This window comes from Castanea sativa, chromosome 9 (assembly GCF_040712315.1).
Source record: "Castanea sativa cultivar Marrone di Chiusa Pesio chromosome 9, ASM4071231v1".
Taxonomy (NCBI): Eukaryota; Viridiplantae; Streptophyta; class Magnoliopsida; order Fagales; family Fagaceae; genus Castanea; species Castanea sativa.
In genome coordinates, this window is record NC_134021.1 from 42,267,499 (window position 1) to 42,282,847 (window position 15,349).

A 15,349-nucleotide genomic window follows, 5' to 3' on the forward strand; every position below is an offset into this window, starting at 1 on the left:
TACATCTACGAATTTTAATAAGAAGATAATTTAAAAAATGGCATCAGTGGATATCATAGGTGCATGTCATGAGCTCAAAAACCATTGTAATGACAACATAGATTCTCTACCAAAATCAACAGCAAGTTTAGAGAGAGCCATGTATGACCTATGAGAGAGTGACTCCATCAAGTGCACACAGGTGAGACACTAAGCTACTTTAATGGCTAATTCAATGTCTTTCTTTGTTGCTTTCACATCATCATGGATTTTTTTACATTCAAACTCCGAAATCTCACCAGGAAAAGAAGTTTTAAGCTAAAGGAATCCCTTTTCTTAGAAGAATCTTCCACGAAAACCTGACAAAACTTCAGAAACAAGAGGCATCAATTATATTCAAAATTTTGTGAATCTCAGCAAACAATGGAGGCCAAATTTATAGGCAACTTATACACAATACTCACCAATATCTCCTTGGCATTGTCATCTTGATTTAGAACAATTTTCAGTCTTTAGTCCTCTTAGGGCACTAAGGTCACCCAGTAGACATGACAATTTTGGAAGTTTAAAATACCAAATTTTCAAAACAAATTGACATCCGGAACAATTGATGGCTAAAGCAAACTTCTTGGTATCCACTTCCATCAAATTCAAATTTTCACATTGTTGGCTAACCAAATATTCTAATGCGATTAGTTATTTTATACCATACAACAAACGATCAAACCTCAATTTTTTTTTTAATTAAACAATAAAGCACAACAAAAAGTTTCATTTGAGTAACTCCAATAACCATGAAGTAGGGACAAACAATCAATAACTCACACATGACTCAAGCCATTTAAACATTGTGCAAATTAAATAATACATGAAATATGAATGAAATCATAAATATAAATGCACATCACTCCATTAATCATTACAAACACAAAATGCACACCACAATATTATTGAAATTATTTACAATACAAGAGAAGGCTGAGACTTTCCATGCTGCATGAGTGCATATTATGGTTGAATAGATAAGCTGCAATGTTTTAAACCATGGAATCATTAGATTGAACATTGAAAAAAAAAAATTAAAATATCTTACCCTTGGCAATTTTAAGCACAAGGAACATCCTTTATCTGAGAGAACAATCTCCCAAGACCCCTGTCAATTTAAAAACAAGAAGAATCAAATATATTTAAAATAGATTTCATACTTCCTTGATGATATGACTTTAAATTGCAAGTTACACATGGGTCAGGTCAATCTAAATTTCCTTTTTAATTTTATAATTTAGCATCACATCCATTCTTAGTAAGAAAATACAGGCCAACTAAGTTTATTAACACCATATTTAGTTCACTTTTTTTTTAAAGATGAATGTTCAGTACACTTTTAGAGAGAGGAAATGAAAAGATTACAAGATTTTAAAATTCTACGCTTGAGTTGTCAAAAGGGAGAGAAAGAAAAGAAAAGAAAAGAAAATTGAAGGAAGAATATTTTATTATTTTTCTATTAGGATACTAAAATTGTTCCTTCTAAAATACGTGAAATTTGAAGAACCCAAGAACAAAATTCATAATTTGTATACTCTTTTATTTTCCATAGACTCAATCTTTAAAACAAAAAGGGAAAAAAGTGACAATTATCTTTTACATTTCATAACTTACCTTTTCACAAACACCAATGATAGTTGTTATCTAATCTTTGTTATTATAAAAAGAAAAAATTTGTCAATTTGTAGAAAGTGATTTCTTGGTTGGTTAATGTTTATTGTGAATTAATTCTATAAACAATCAGGGTTAATAGACAAAAAAAAAAAAAAAAGCAAATTCAAGTTAGAAGTAAGATAGAAAAACAGGGCATATGTAGAAGAGGAAGAAGATTTTAGCCCTTACCTACTTATACTCCCAAGTGAATTTGACCATCTTGCCCCAATCTTTGCCTACCTCTCGCTCACAATTTCTCCTCAATTCAGGACAATCAACAATTTGCAGTTCTCTTAGGGCAGTGAGGCGATCCATCCCTTCTGGTAGAGACGATAATTTTCGGCAACTATTAATCTGAAGCTTGCAAAGTGAACTGAGATCCGAAAGCCACTCTGGCAATACCGACAAGTTCTCACAACCAAAAATAAGTAAAAATTGTAGGGTGTTGGCAGATCCTTTAAGCCATTGGGGCAAACTCACTAATTGTGGCAACCCAGAAATAGTGAGTTCTCGAAGCCTCATCGGGTAGTCATCCCCTTCCATTAAATTAAGTTTTCTACAAAATGAAATACCCAGAGATTCCAACGCAGTTAGGTCTTTCATACCTTGCGGCAAACACTCTAGTTTATGACATTTAGAAAAGAACAATACTCGAAGAGAACGCATGCACCCGATTCCGTTGGCGGGTAAATGCGTTTGTCTTGTCGTTATTTCAAAACATCTGAGGCTAACCATCTTTCTTATATCCCCTGGCAACTCTTCAAGATCTTCACAATCCCGTAATATCAAAGTTTCCAAATTTTGTAGATTGCAAATGGAGTCAGGCAATTTCTTGATATTCCTATTTCCACTTAAGTTGAGATATCTCAAATGCTTCAAAGTACCAATTGAGCTTGACAACGTTTCCAACTTTGAATATCTTAAATTTAGCAAGCGCAGGTGCTTAAATCTCAAGATGCATGTTTCCACCAATGTTTCATTAATATTAATACCAAGGCCTTCATCACCTGGCCAATATTTAAATGAGAAATTAATAGTCTGCATGTTGTTACTCAATTTCTTTAAAAGGGTTATTGCTGCATCAACACTCAACTTATGGTCCAAAATTGAAACGTGTCTAGCCTTTTCAAAGTTGTTGATCTTATTAGTGTCTTGAATTAAGCAATAATCATTTTGTGCAACATATGATGCAAGATCATGTAACAAATCATGCATTTTAAATGACCAAAGAATATTGCCTTCATTATTAACTTCTTGAAAGAAAGATCTTGATAACAGCTCTTTTAAATATTGTTCTCCAATATCTTCCAACTCTTCAGAATTTTTGTTGGACTTTTCGAGGAGCCCATTTGCCATCCAACACTGAATTAAGTCTACATTGTAATACCTAAAATCCTTTGGATATAATGAGCAATAAGCAAAACATTGTTTTAAATATGATGGCAATTTATTGTAACTCAATCTTAATGCAGGTAAAATGTCGTCTTCTTTTTGCTTTAATTTCCATATATCATTTTCCCTTATAGAGATCCAATCACGCTCCTCAATTTTAGAATAAAGTAATCTCCCTAAAGTCTTCACAGCCAAAGGAACACCTTTGCATTTTTTCACAATTACCTCTCCAATCTTTACCAGATTTGGATATTGTTCATGCTCTCTTTCATTGAATGCGCATCTTAAGAACAATAACAAACAATCATTTTGTGGAAGACCTTTCATGTCATGGATTAGTCCAGGAGCCATCGTTAAGGCAACTTTGTGGCTACGTGTAGTGATAAGAATTTTACTTCCTTGTCCTCCTATTAACAAATTCTTAAGGTCAATCCATTTGTTACGATCCTCATTCCAGACATCATCCAAAACTATAAAGAATCTTTTTTCATTTAAAATACTTCTTAATCTCACTTGCACTTCCTCCAGACTCATGTTTTCACTAATCCCACCACCTGCCAATTTAAGCATTTCTTTTGCCAATTTTAAAACATTGAAGTCTCCTGATACACATACCCAAATTTTGGGGTCAAAATTTTTAGCTACCCTTTCATCATTATACACCCATTGAGCAAGTCTAGTCTTGCCCAGACCTCCGATTCCCACAATAGAAATCACAGAAATGTTATCATTATCATTAGGGAGCATCAAAAGATCTATGATCTTTTGCTTGTCATCAGCCCTCCCAATAACATCACGATCACGAACAAAGGAGTGGGTCTCCCTGTACACAACACGATTATCATCGAGTCGCACCTCAAGCTGAAATTGATCTCTATCCTTTGCTATCAAATCTAGCCTCTCTCTGATCTCCTTAACTCTATGACCCATTTTACAACGGAAGGCAAGCGAGTAAGAAGATGAAAAGAAACGACATACCTTTCTGCTAGTGCCTTCATATTTTTTCACCACTTGCCTCCGTAGATCTTCACACTCAAATTCATCCAGCACATCCATGGCATCAAGAAAGACAACTTTGAGCCGCTCCAGCCAAACGCTCAGCAGGTGGTTTGTTGCTTGCTTCTCCTCAGCATCCAGCAGCACGGCTTGGACGGTGGACATGTTATCCTGAATCTTTTTCAAATCGCTTGCAATGTTCCGTGTCAATGATATCTCTTGGTAAGCAAGGGAGCCTAGCTTCTCGATAACTTTTCCTGCAATGGAAAAGGCAAACTCCGTCATTTCTCTTTTTTGGAAGTAAATTAAGGGTTATGGTTGTTGTTATTTGATCAAATGAGGATGCTGCAAAGTGTTTATTGAAGTGGAGGAAGGAAGAGTTATATGTCTGTTTGTACTTTGTTAAATGAGATTAATGTTGTCTCTGTTGGCGTGAACTAATCAAACATTTTGGAACTCACTTTGTCCCTTGCGTTTCCATGAAGGCATGCATGCTTGCTAGTGAAGTCAAGCACAAATACAAATTGCTTTATTCTCCAATTGTCTCACTCATTCTTTTCTCCAGTACTCAGACACTCCTACTTTATTCTCCATTTTTGTCTCCCATATCCAGTTAGACACTAAGTACCTTCTCTAACTTGGTTCTTCGCCTTTTCCTGAAGTAAGCATGTCGATGAAGTAAAGCTCAAATTCAGTCTTTGCTCCACAAACTAAAGCTATGGAATGCTAAAGGGGCAAATTCCTTCCTCTATATGGAAAAATTCTCCAGTTACCTTGTCTTTTTCTTTTTCTTTTTTTTTTCCAGTTAGATATTCTTTTGGCAAAAATCACAAGCAATGTGATCATTATACATTGTTCGATGGAATTTTAATACTAACATTTAGCCTTATTTATCCACTACTCTTTGTGTGTCCAAAAAAAAAAATACTCCTCAAGCGATGTGGGCATCATGTGGGACAATCTATCAATTAGGATAGGACGAAGATTATGGCCTTTTCATTTTACTCCAAAAAACAGGAAGAAATAATTACCCTTAATCACAAGAAACTAATTTGTAAATTGTAATTACGTCTAATTTTACTTTATTTTGCCTTTGTTTTGGGGTTAGTCTTTGCTTTAGGTTCATTTACATATATCTTTAATAAATTGGGCAAAATATAAAAAAGACATCCTAGAGTTTCATCATTTTATATATCTTCATTGAGGTGAATGAATGAGAGTCTCTGAATTTCTCATTGAACACAAGGAGTCTCTAACAAAATTGTTCTATCTCACTTCTATCAAATGTGACTGATGTGCCACTTTATTAATAAAAAGAATTGTTTTAAATAGAATTTAATTATAAAAAGACAAAAATGTGTTTTGATAATTAAAAATAAAAATGAAAGAAAAAAATTTTGATGAATAAGAAAATGGCGTTTGACCTGCAAACACAACAAAGAAAAAAATAATACAAATAGCTTTTGTATTTGCATACATAAACTCAATATTTTTAATTGGTATATTAAGTTTAGGAGTACAATGCAGTTTTAAGTTGTATTAATGAGGTGCCCGTCTATCTCCATTCTCAACCAACAATTAGGTCATTTCAAAAAAAAAAAAAAAAATCTAACAATTAGGTAATATATGTTTTTTTTATAAGAATATGTTTTGTTAAGTGTTTAAATGTTTGTGATGAATTTAGCTTAATTCATGGAGCAAAATATCTGGATTGCATATTTGCAATATATGCATGTATATCAAACATTGTGATATTTGGTGCGGAGAAGCATATTGTATTAGTTTGAAATTAAAAAAAAAAAAAAAAAAAAGACCGTATTCTGTAATGGTAGATATTCAAATCAAATAGCTCTTCCATCAAAAAATAAATATATATCAAATAGTTCTTTCTCAATTTCCTTTAAAAAAAAATAAAAAAAACAAGGGTATCCAAAGTTCTTCGGACACCTTACTATTCAGTTGGGTATCCCTATCCCGCTCAATTTCATTTTTATTTTGCATAGATTTGCTGCATATGCAGCCACAAATCAAAGTGTGTTGCATTTACAAAATCATTGCCGGTATGTTGGCTTTCAACAGTCATTAGTATTAGATTACCAATTATCAAAAACATATTTCTATATCTTGATACTTGAAAATCGAGATGAAGGATTCACACTTGATCCATCAAGACAAAACTAGAACTTGCAAGTGATTCTGTTATACAAATAAGAGGCCGGACAGTTTGTAACTTGCAATTGATTCCGTTACCCATTTTTATAGTCCAACTTACAATTGATTCTAATGGTAAAGCTTGACTGTTTGTAATTTGCTTTGGGGTTTGTAAATATAATAGTAGCCGTCCCGTGCTTGGTGAGACTTTGCGACTAGTTAAATTAATTGGTGATTCCATGAATTCAACCAAAGAAAAACCTTATTGAAAACCCCTCATTGTAAGTCCCTTAGATTTGGGAGATATATTCAAAATTGAATTTCTACCTTGAGATTCGCTACCACCGAAGGATTATATAAAAAAATAAAAATAAAAATAAAAATAAAAATTTAAATCTTGATCCTCTCGGGTTGAAGTTCTCACATATGCATTACTAATTTTCAATTGAAAAATTACTACCATGTCTCCATATTGATTCCATTGAGATATTGTTAGGTACATCCTAACTAATTAAACTATAATAATTTTTTTTCTCTAATAAGACCATGTACCTCTTTAAGATGATATGCACGGTTAACTTACTAATTTCAGAATACCATACCCTAAATAATTAATAATTAAGTAACTCAGTTGTTTTATAGATATAATCAGCTGTTTGTGGTGTGTTACTGTGTTAGAACCCCATTATCTCTTCCTTGTGTGTGCGCGCATGTGTTTGCTTTTCAAAAAATAAAATCCGCAACTATCGTTCAATTAGAAACTTATAGAAGCATGGGTAAATTCACATATGACAGAAAAACTTGATGTTATCCGTTACTCATGGCGTTCTATCTTCATAGAATTCACATGGACCTACAGCTACAAGGAAAAGTTGTGGGTTTTTTTCTCTCTTTTTGGAGGCCAAGTGTGTACATGGCATTTCTAGTACATTCCACTACCCTGTACAAATCCTTAAATAGAGTACATTAAATTTCTCAATTAAATTTAAACACATCATATAGTTGCATTGAATTTATTAAGAAATTATAATACTGTTTATGCTTCATTGATAAATGGCATGCAAGCATGTGGTTGTAGTTAATTGAAAAACGTAATATAATGCTTTTATGAAACCATGCTTAAAGCTTTACACAAAAACGTTACTCATTGACATTGGCCACTGCTCAAAAACCAATGGTGCCCGGGCTTCATATTTTAATCCCAAAATGTGATTTGGAACCCAATAATCTCAACTTCACTCGTGACATTATTCCCCAGGAAATATAATTCAGGCAATCATTTACATAAAGCAAACAGGACAGTTAATCCTGTGTTCTATCTTACAAAATACACATTTGCTTAACTCATAGTTACCTACTTTGTGTTAATATAAGCTCGTTCAACATTTATTTTTCATAAGTAATAAAGTTTTATTAATAACAAGAATCAAGTCACCCAATAACAAAAACTGAGTCACACAAGTATACAAGATGTATATGACTAGGGACCATACGCAAATTACATAATTCTATCAAATTATGATCGAATAAATATAAGCATGTTCAACATTATTCATCTATAACTACCCCCATTGAAATTACAATACAACATTAAATCAAACAAAATCCTAACCTTCCATATCTAATAACCATACCTTAGGTGTTCTCATCATGATGCAAAACTTGGAGATGCGTTCAAATTCTTTGGTGGTGGGTTCCCTCCTAAGATCAGCATATATGAGTAGAAGCAGAGCATTGCAGCACTTTTAAGGACAAAAACACAGAATACAGGTAGATTCAAAATAGATTCTAGAAACTGAACTCTCTTTTCAAAAGAAAAAAAAAACATTGGCAGTCAGATATTGCAATACCTAATAGCAGCGTAAAAACCTGTTGGAAATACTTTCTTTGTCTGCATCCACAATACAATTATAAAGTTAGAAACAATGAATCAACTAGCCAATGAATAAGATGAATTTTCTGCTCATGCGATGTAATAAAAATAAGTAGCTCTGAAAGTTCTTCCAAAGAAGCGCCGCTGAGAGTGCTACAAAATAGAGGTATACACAGTTAGTATAGGAATATCTCCCCAAAAAAAATATATCCATAGCTTAAATACAGGCAATAACAAAACATATATCAAGACTAAAATTGGACTGAAGTCACAGACAAATCAGAACCTGCTTGTCCTAGAATGAAGGGCAAACTGGATTTTCCTAGCCTCCAGATCTTTAAGTTAAAGGTGCTGAGAGCTAGCAAAGCACCTCCAAAGAGCACACCAGAGCTAAGAGTTGCAAGATTTCTTGAGAAAACAAAACCAAGAAGTCCACCACTTGTAACCAGTCCACCTGTAACAAAATATAAGTTAAAAGTTATCAGTAAGTATTCATTTATAGTGGGAAAAAAATATGTGAGCAGGTATTTGTACAGTTAACATACTTATCACTAGCAATGTGGGCAGAAGTGAAGCATTTACAAATCAAAATGCTGCTAAAACATTTTATTGGAACACTTTTTTTAAAAAAAAATGTGGTCTCAATCAGCAAATGTACAAAAGTTGTAGCAGGTGAGAGTAATTTCGATTTTGCAATGAAGACAATGCTCCAACAGATTCATGTTGATAATAATACATAAACAACTGGGACAATCAAAATGCTTTGAGTAAGGGGACAACTTTGAACAGACTATGATATAAAATTGCATTTCAACTGGTGTTTGAGGAGTCTACTACTCCCTAGCAGACTTCAGTTCATCTGATCATCATCGTTCCTGTATCAGAATTATCAAGGTCTAATATCAAAGCTTGGTCTTTTGAATGAGATGCATATTACTATTAATTGGTTGCCAATGAGGACTAGTTCAATTGGCACCTACTCCCCTTATAAGTTCCATGTGTAAGGTGACGTTGTGGATTCATGACCTATTAGATGCATTCAAAAATAATAATAAATAAATAAATCTTGAACCCACGACCTCACTCTTTATCCCATTATTTGGATATCAAGCAATAGCTAATTGGTTATATATCACAGAAATCATAACCAACTAATCAAGTATATCAGTCAACTTAACAGGCAAAATGGTCTAAGAAGTACAAAATTCTGCTTATGACATAATTTCTCAATATAATCAAGATAAAAATCCAACAGTGACATTTAAGATATCTCAAACATTGCCCAAAGTAAATTTTGCAAACCGCTGCCTGCCTAAAAAGAGTTGAAAAATAACTAAAACCATGGCAAGAGAATTACAAAATTTCCCATATTAACTATTATGACTACAATAAATTGAATAAAAAATTGTTCAAAACCTGCATGGATGAATAACAACCAACCATAGAACTCCAATTTCGACATCCTCAAGATGTCAATTGGGTTACCATAAGGTCCACAACATTCAACATGGCCACATTAATCAATTGACAAGATTGAACCAACAAATAAGGTCAACAGCTCTCCTTATGACAATTATTTCCAAAACCTTTTCTCCCCGTGCTCAATTCTAAAGTATCTGGTTATACAAGACTCAGTAGCCCCCAATGCTGCAAGGCCAAGAGGTGCTTAAAGATCCCTAACAAAAATTAAAGTTTCATAAACCCAAGACTTGAAGGAGACAAGCCACCCAGTGAAATTTCATTTTAAACAAGGACATAATATTTCATAGCTTTCAGATATCTTATGTCATACTAACAGGCTAATCAAGAAAATTCTAGCTTTTAAGCAAGATTCCATTCCAAATTACCAAGCTATACGATGAAAAGTTTTTGATCCACACTCTTTTCTTCTCTTTTCCGCTGGTCCTTTTTTCCCAGGTTAAAGATTTAAAGCAGTCCACTATAACTCTCCAAGTTTTCATGTTAGTTGTAATACTTTCTTTGAATTGAAACCATCAGAAATTCCTTATCCCTTATGTTATTAACAGGTCTATTCCCTCAGCATGCAAATCGAAATACAATGGCAAATGAAATCAAATTTTACATTACAGTATATGTACTTCTAGTTCCACTTGATCCTACAACTTATATATGATGCTTAAGTCACCTACTTGCTTTTTCTTTTTCTTTTTTTCTTTTTTAATTTTTATAAGTAGCAAAGAACATTTAAGAAAAAGAAAGGGCACAGCCGTAGTAGACAGGATGCATACCAGTGATATGTAATAGGAAAATAAACCTAAGATCTAAAACTAAAAAGATCCATAAATTTCCAAGAAAGAGAATGAAACTCAACCCCTTATTCGCTTTTCTTCTACTTCTATCTTAAAATGCTTCTATGAACTACTCTACAACTTTACATCTGATTAATGATTTTCTTAAAGAAAAATATGGTGGCTAAGGATCACTCATGCTTAGTGTATTTAAGTGCATTTTAAGGTCATGAGTATTGGGGATAAGACTGTCGACCAATCAAAGAATATTTTAAAACTTCAAAATTTTTGTTTGACATAATTTTTAATCAACTTAAGATGAACAATAAAACTAGCACTGAATAAACCTTAAATAATTTCACGTTTAAAAAAGGTGAGTGTAAGCTATCAAATCTCTTTGATGCAGTGAAGTAAACAATTGAGGTTTTTGCTAAATCGATGTGCACTTACCATAAGGGATGCCAAAACAAAATTGCATTTCAACTAGTGTTTGACGAGTCTATTACTCCTTAGCAGACTTCAGTTCATCTGTTCATCATCATTCATGTATCAGAATTATCAAGGTCTAATATCAAAACTTGGTCTTTTAAATGAGATGCATATTACTATTAATTGGTTGCCAATGAGGACTAGGTCAAGCGGCACCTACTCCCCTTATAAGTTCTATGTGTAAGGTGAGGTTGTGGATTCATGACCAATTAGATGCATCAAAAAAAATAATAACAAATAAATAAATCTTGAACCCACGACCTCACTCTTTATCCCATTATTTGGGAAGAGAAAGTACCAATCGAGCAATAGATCATTGGTTATATATCACAGAAATCATAACCAACTAATCCAGTATATCAGTCAACTTAAGCAGGCAAAATGTTCTAAGAAGTACAATATTATGCTTATGACAAATAATTTCTCAATATACTCAAGATTGAAATCCATGACCAACAGTGACATTTAAGATAACTCAAAGGGTGCGTGAACATTGCCCAAAGTAAATTTTGCAAACCACTGCCTGCCTAAAAAGAGTTGAAAAATAACTAAAACCATGGCAAGAGAATTAGAAAATTTCCCATATTAACTATTAAGACTACAATAAATTGAATAAAAATTGTTCAAAAACTGCACGGATGAATAACAACCAACCATAGAACTCAAATTTTGACATCCTCAAGACAACATAAAATCTGTTTAAAAAAAAAAAAAGGGCCGAAATAGTGACAATCAAGAAAGCATACAGAAAGAACAAGGCAGTAGGGGCTCCTATCAATGACCAAGAAACTTGAAGCAATGTGATACAGTCCTGCATTCTAGAGAACAAGTCTAGAATGCAATTGTATCTTGCATCTGAGGATTAATTGCAAGATGGGTTTTAAGAGATTATCAAGTATGATGTACACATCAGACATCCAAACAACAGATTAACAGAAATTGAATTATAAATGTATTTCTGATCAGTTGTCAAATAAGTGTAATATTTCCAATGAAATTACAGCAAAAGGGTAGTCTAGCTAAACCATTTTCCCCGACAAAATTTATGCTGAACATAGCTGATGAAATGACAATTGAAATATCTTATTCCATGGACCATGGTTTGCTGAAGTCTTCTGGACTGTTTGGACTAGAATTTGCAATAATCTAGTCATTGAGGTCCAACATCCCTTGATTTTTATTTTATTTTTTATAAGGTCCAACATCCCTTAATAGAATGATAATATTTAAAATAGGAATGAACTTTTTTCCTTTTTAGATAACGTAGGGAATTTTTCTAAAGAAGAGCCCTTTAGAATCGCTTCTAGCCTGTAAAACCTACGGGAACTTACCCCACCCTCCAGTAGTATTTGCCGAGTAATTTGGGGGAATTCACCCTTGATGGGATAAGTAGTTTGAGCTCATGCCCAGGGGCAGAATAGGCATGAAATATTTTTTGAAGGATTTATCAAAAAAAAAAAAAAAAAGATTTGATTAATGTAATAAATTTATATTAAAAAAGTTAGGGGTTTTGGGTCTATGTTTTAAATTGACTATTTAGATTATACTATGATGATTTAATAAGAACTTTCCTGTTATCCTAGGCAAACCAAACCAATTCAAGTCATATTTAAAACATCAATCACAAAGTACAAGAGGACAGAATTAGTATGCACCTCTAAGCTTTTGAGCTACCTTGATGATGTGAAGGGCAAGAGTTGTCTTCCCAGATGCCTCTCACCCATCAATTTCAACAATTCTTCCCTGCAAAGTGCAGAGAAAATCTCTCACCACAGCTGTAATGACACTACTCCATAATCCAATTATTTGTATCTAAACTTACACTTGAGATAAAAATCATGATCATACCTTCATCAAGAAGTAACTAGTCCATAAGTAGTACATTTTGAAGCTCTTTTAATATGTTGACAGATAGAAGTTCCAAATTTTCATGTAACAACACTCATCAGCTGCGTATCATGAGAATGGCAACAAGAAAGTGCTAAGCCTTATGCACATGCGCAACAGCAATGCAAATAATGTGATTGAAGCATAACATGAAAATAACCCTCTTTCAATTAGTAAATTAATAGTTAAGAGACTCAAAATAAAATGGTAGACCATGCAAGCAATGCTAGTTTTTTCTCCACATCCCTCCTCAAACAGCTACTAACGAATTGCTAAAAGTTTAGCACATTGTTAAGAACCTGCAGGTAATACCATATATTACGGAACTATAGTATTTACCCAAAACCATGAAAACGCCAGTAGCAAATACCCCAATCTAGAAGTCAAAAGAGTTCACTACTTGAACACGATGTTAAGGTTTGATAGGGAATACTTTTTTTCTGTATTGGATAAGTAGAATTACAGGGCATACTAAAGATTCCATCATAGTTTCAGATTTGGGCCCTAGATAATATGTTTAAGCATAAGATGAAATCCCTGGTTGCACATCAGTTACAGCACATACCAATTGTTAAGAAAATATTAAACAAAATAAAAATAAAAAACCCACAGATTATCTTCACTCTCAAAAATTGAAGAGAACTTGTCTCTTTTTCCTTTTTTCCTTTTATTAATATTTTGGGAGAGGCGGGGAGGTGGCAGGGGGTGATTATTTAGTGGATTTAGCCTATCTAAGAAGAAACAAGAATTGACTGCTTCAGAGCAAGTTTGTGCCACCCTCATCAACAGGTTTTTTTCATACACAAATCTGAGACACGTTTTTGAGATCATTCATTGTTCATTTTCTCCCTGACCTACTGCACTCAACTCACCATGTTTATGCCCTTGCAAGTACTAGCCTCCTTCCACTTATCAATTTCAAAAATTCTTCCTATCTTTCTTCTTTCCATTATTACCATCACAAGCTCCAGCATTCCAGCAATAAAATCCCTTATTCCCTCTTTAGTTTCAATCAATATCAGAAAAATTCCGGCTTCCCTTTGTAATTTATAGTTCCTCTTTAATTTTTTTTTTTTTTCCTATAATTACAGTACCTATAGATGGGCCTTTGTTTCTTCTTTCACATGTAAATTAAGCAAAGAGAAAGCAAGAACCCTATATATTATTTTTAATTTTTTCAATTTCACATTCATGCAAACATGCATTGGAGTCATTGCAAAATACCCAAAAACGAAAAAGAAGGAAACTCTGCAAAATCTAGGAACCCAGTTCAGAAAAATTAAGGTCAAGCACAAAGGAATTGAAATAAAACAAACCCCAAAACTTCAGCAGTAACAAAAACCAAGAAAATTACAATGTCCCAGAAAGTTTACCGCAACAAACTGTGAAATAAAATTGGAGAGAGAGAGAGAGAGATACCTGGTGGAGAGAGCAGAGTAGAGTGGAAAGGCGAGGTCTTCTGCTGAAGGCATTGAGACAAAGATGGTTCATTAGTGAAGGTGTAAAGAAACCCATTTTTGTAAGGAATACCTGTAAAGATTTTGCCTTTTGGGGTTTAAGGTAAAGATTTTGGCTTTGGGGTTTCAGGTAGAGAAAGTGAGAAACCCATTTCAGTTTTCTGATAATTTCACTGTGTGTGTTTAGCATTTGAGTATTTCTGTTATTGCCGTCATTGTTGTGATGTTTGAAAGTATTTCTTCATGCTATTCTTTGGTCTTGCTAGTGTTCATTGGTCCAAGCCCAAGATGAACGGGCCATTATGGGTTTGATCTATTTGTTATACATTTTTGTCTTAATTATAAATTTATATTCTGCACAAGTATATTTCAAACCATAATCTAACAAATCTGACACGATGTCTTCTGTTGATAAATTGGGTTGAGTTGGCTTAAGTTGATAAATTTCACTGCAAATTTATCATGGATATTACTCAAATAATTTTTAAGCACATTCAAATATTATATTTGTTCTCTTTGATTGTTAAATGTTATCCTATTACATTATAAAGAATTAAAAATAGTATATAAGAATATAGTATTATTTTATTGCATAGCATGATATAAATAATTTGGTGTTTATTATTATATCTTTTTTTTTACTTTTTTTTTTCTTCTCATCTAATTTTATTTGACATTTAAATTCAACCAGATTCTCCATATCATTAAATTATTTATATTTTCTCTCCTATTTTTATTTTTAATCACATATTCTAGGAGAGAATATGAGAGAAATAGAAAATTATATAAATATAAGATAAGTAGAAGAATACTAAAAAAAAATGTATAATTGTAAACAAAAAATTATCCAAGCTACGCTACGTAATAGAATAACATTATATTATTATATAATATCATTGGATAATATTCAACAATAAAATAATATATATATATATAACAAATTAAAATATAACCAAATGCATCAACCCAAAATAGATTTCAATAAAAAAATTCATCAACCTATATTAGATGTGCAACAAAGAATTAAAAATTCACCAAAAGAAAGGAGAGAGAGAGAGAGAGAGTTTCACCTTTTTGTGTAGGAAAAATATGGATTGAATGAAAGAGCGAAAAACAAATATTTATAGTAAATAAAATGGGGAGAAGAAGAGTAAAAAAAAATTTAAAAAAAAAAAAGA

At 32.8% G+C, this 15,349-nt stretch overlaps 2 protein-coding genes across 6 annotated transcripts in view; both read right to left on the reverse strand.

The window, feature by feature from the left end:
- LOC142611296 (protein FATTY ACID EXPORT 1, chloroplastic-like) overlaps positions 1–14,387 on the reverse strand; it is an 85,884-nt gene extending 71,497 nt beyond the window's left edge. For 2 of the 5 annotated variants that reach the window (XR_012840001.1, XR_012840003.1), the window contains exon 1: positions 14,134–14,387. Coding sequence is in view for 3 of the 5 variants with exons in the window: in XM_075783400.1 (XP_075639515.1) it covers positions 7,865–7,917; positions 8,067–8,107; positions 8,206–8,242; positions 8,376–8,543; positions 10,789–10,816 (327 nt within the window). In the remaining 2 variants the exon portion in view is untranslated. Of the gene's footprint in view, positions 1–7,611; positions 7,959–8,066; positions 8,108–8,205; positions 8,243–8,375; positions 8,544–10,788; positions 10,867–12,482; positions 12,571–12,675; positions 12,777–14,133 lie in introns of those variants that run through there. The other 3 variants (XM_075783400.1, XM_075783399.1, XM_075783402.1) reach the window with 3 other exon arrangements.
- On the reverse strand, positions 1,039–4,427 carry LOC142611295 (putative disease resistance protein RGA1). Its single transcript, XM_075783398.1, has 2 exons — positions 1,867–4,427; positions 1,039–1,132 (listed from the first exon to the last, which is right to left on the reverse strand). The coding sequence occupies exon 1, from the start codon at positions 4,348–4,350 to the stop codon at positions 1,867–1,869; it is 2,484 nt and encodes an 827-aa protein (XP_075639513.1). The 5' UTR covers positions 4,351–4,427; the 3' UTR covers positions 1,039–1,132.
- Positions 14,388–15,349: the final 962 nt, after the last annotated feature.

Coding starts and splice junctions, on each gene's coding strand:
- LOC142611295 (XM_075783398.1), bottom strand. CDS start 4,350: ATGACGGAGTTTGCCTTTTCCATTGCAGGAAAAGTTATCGAGAAGCTA.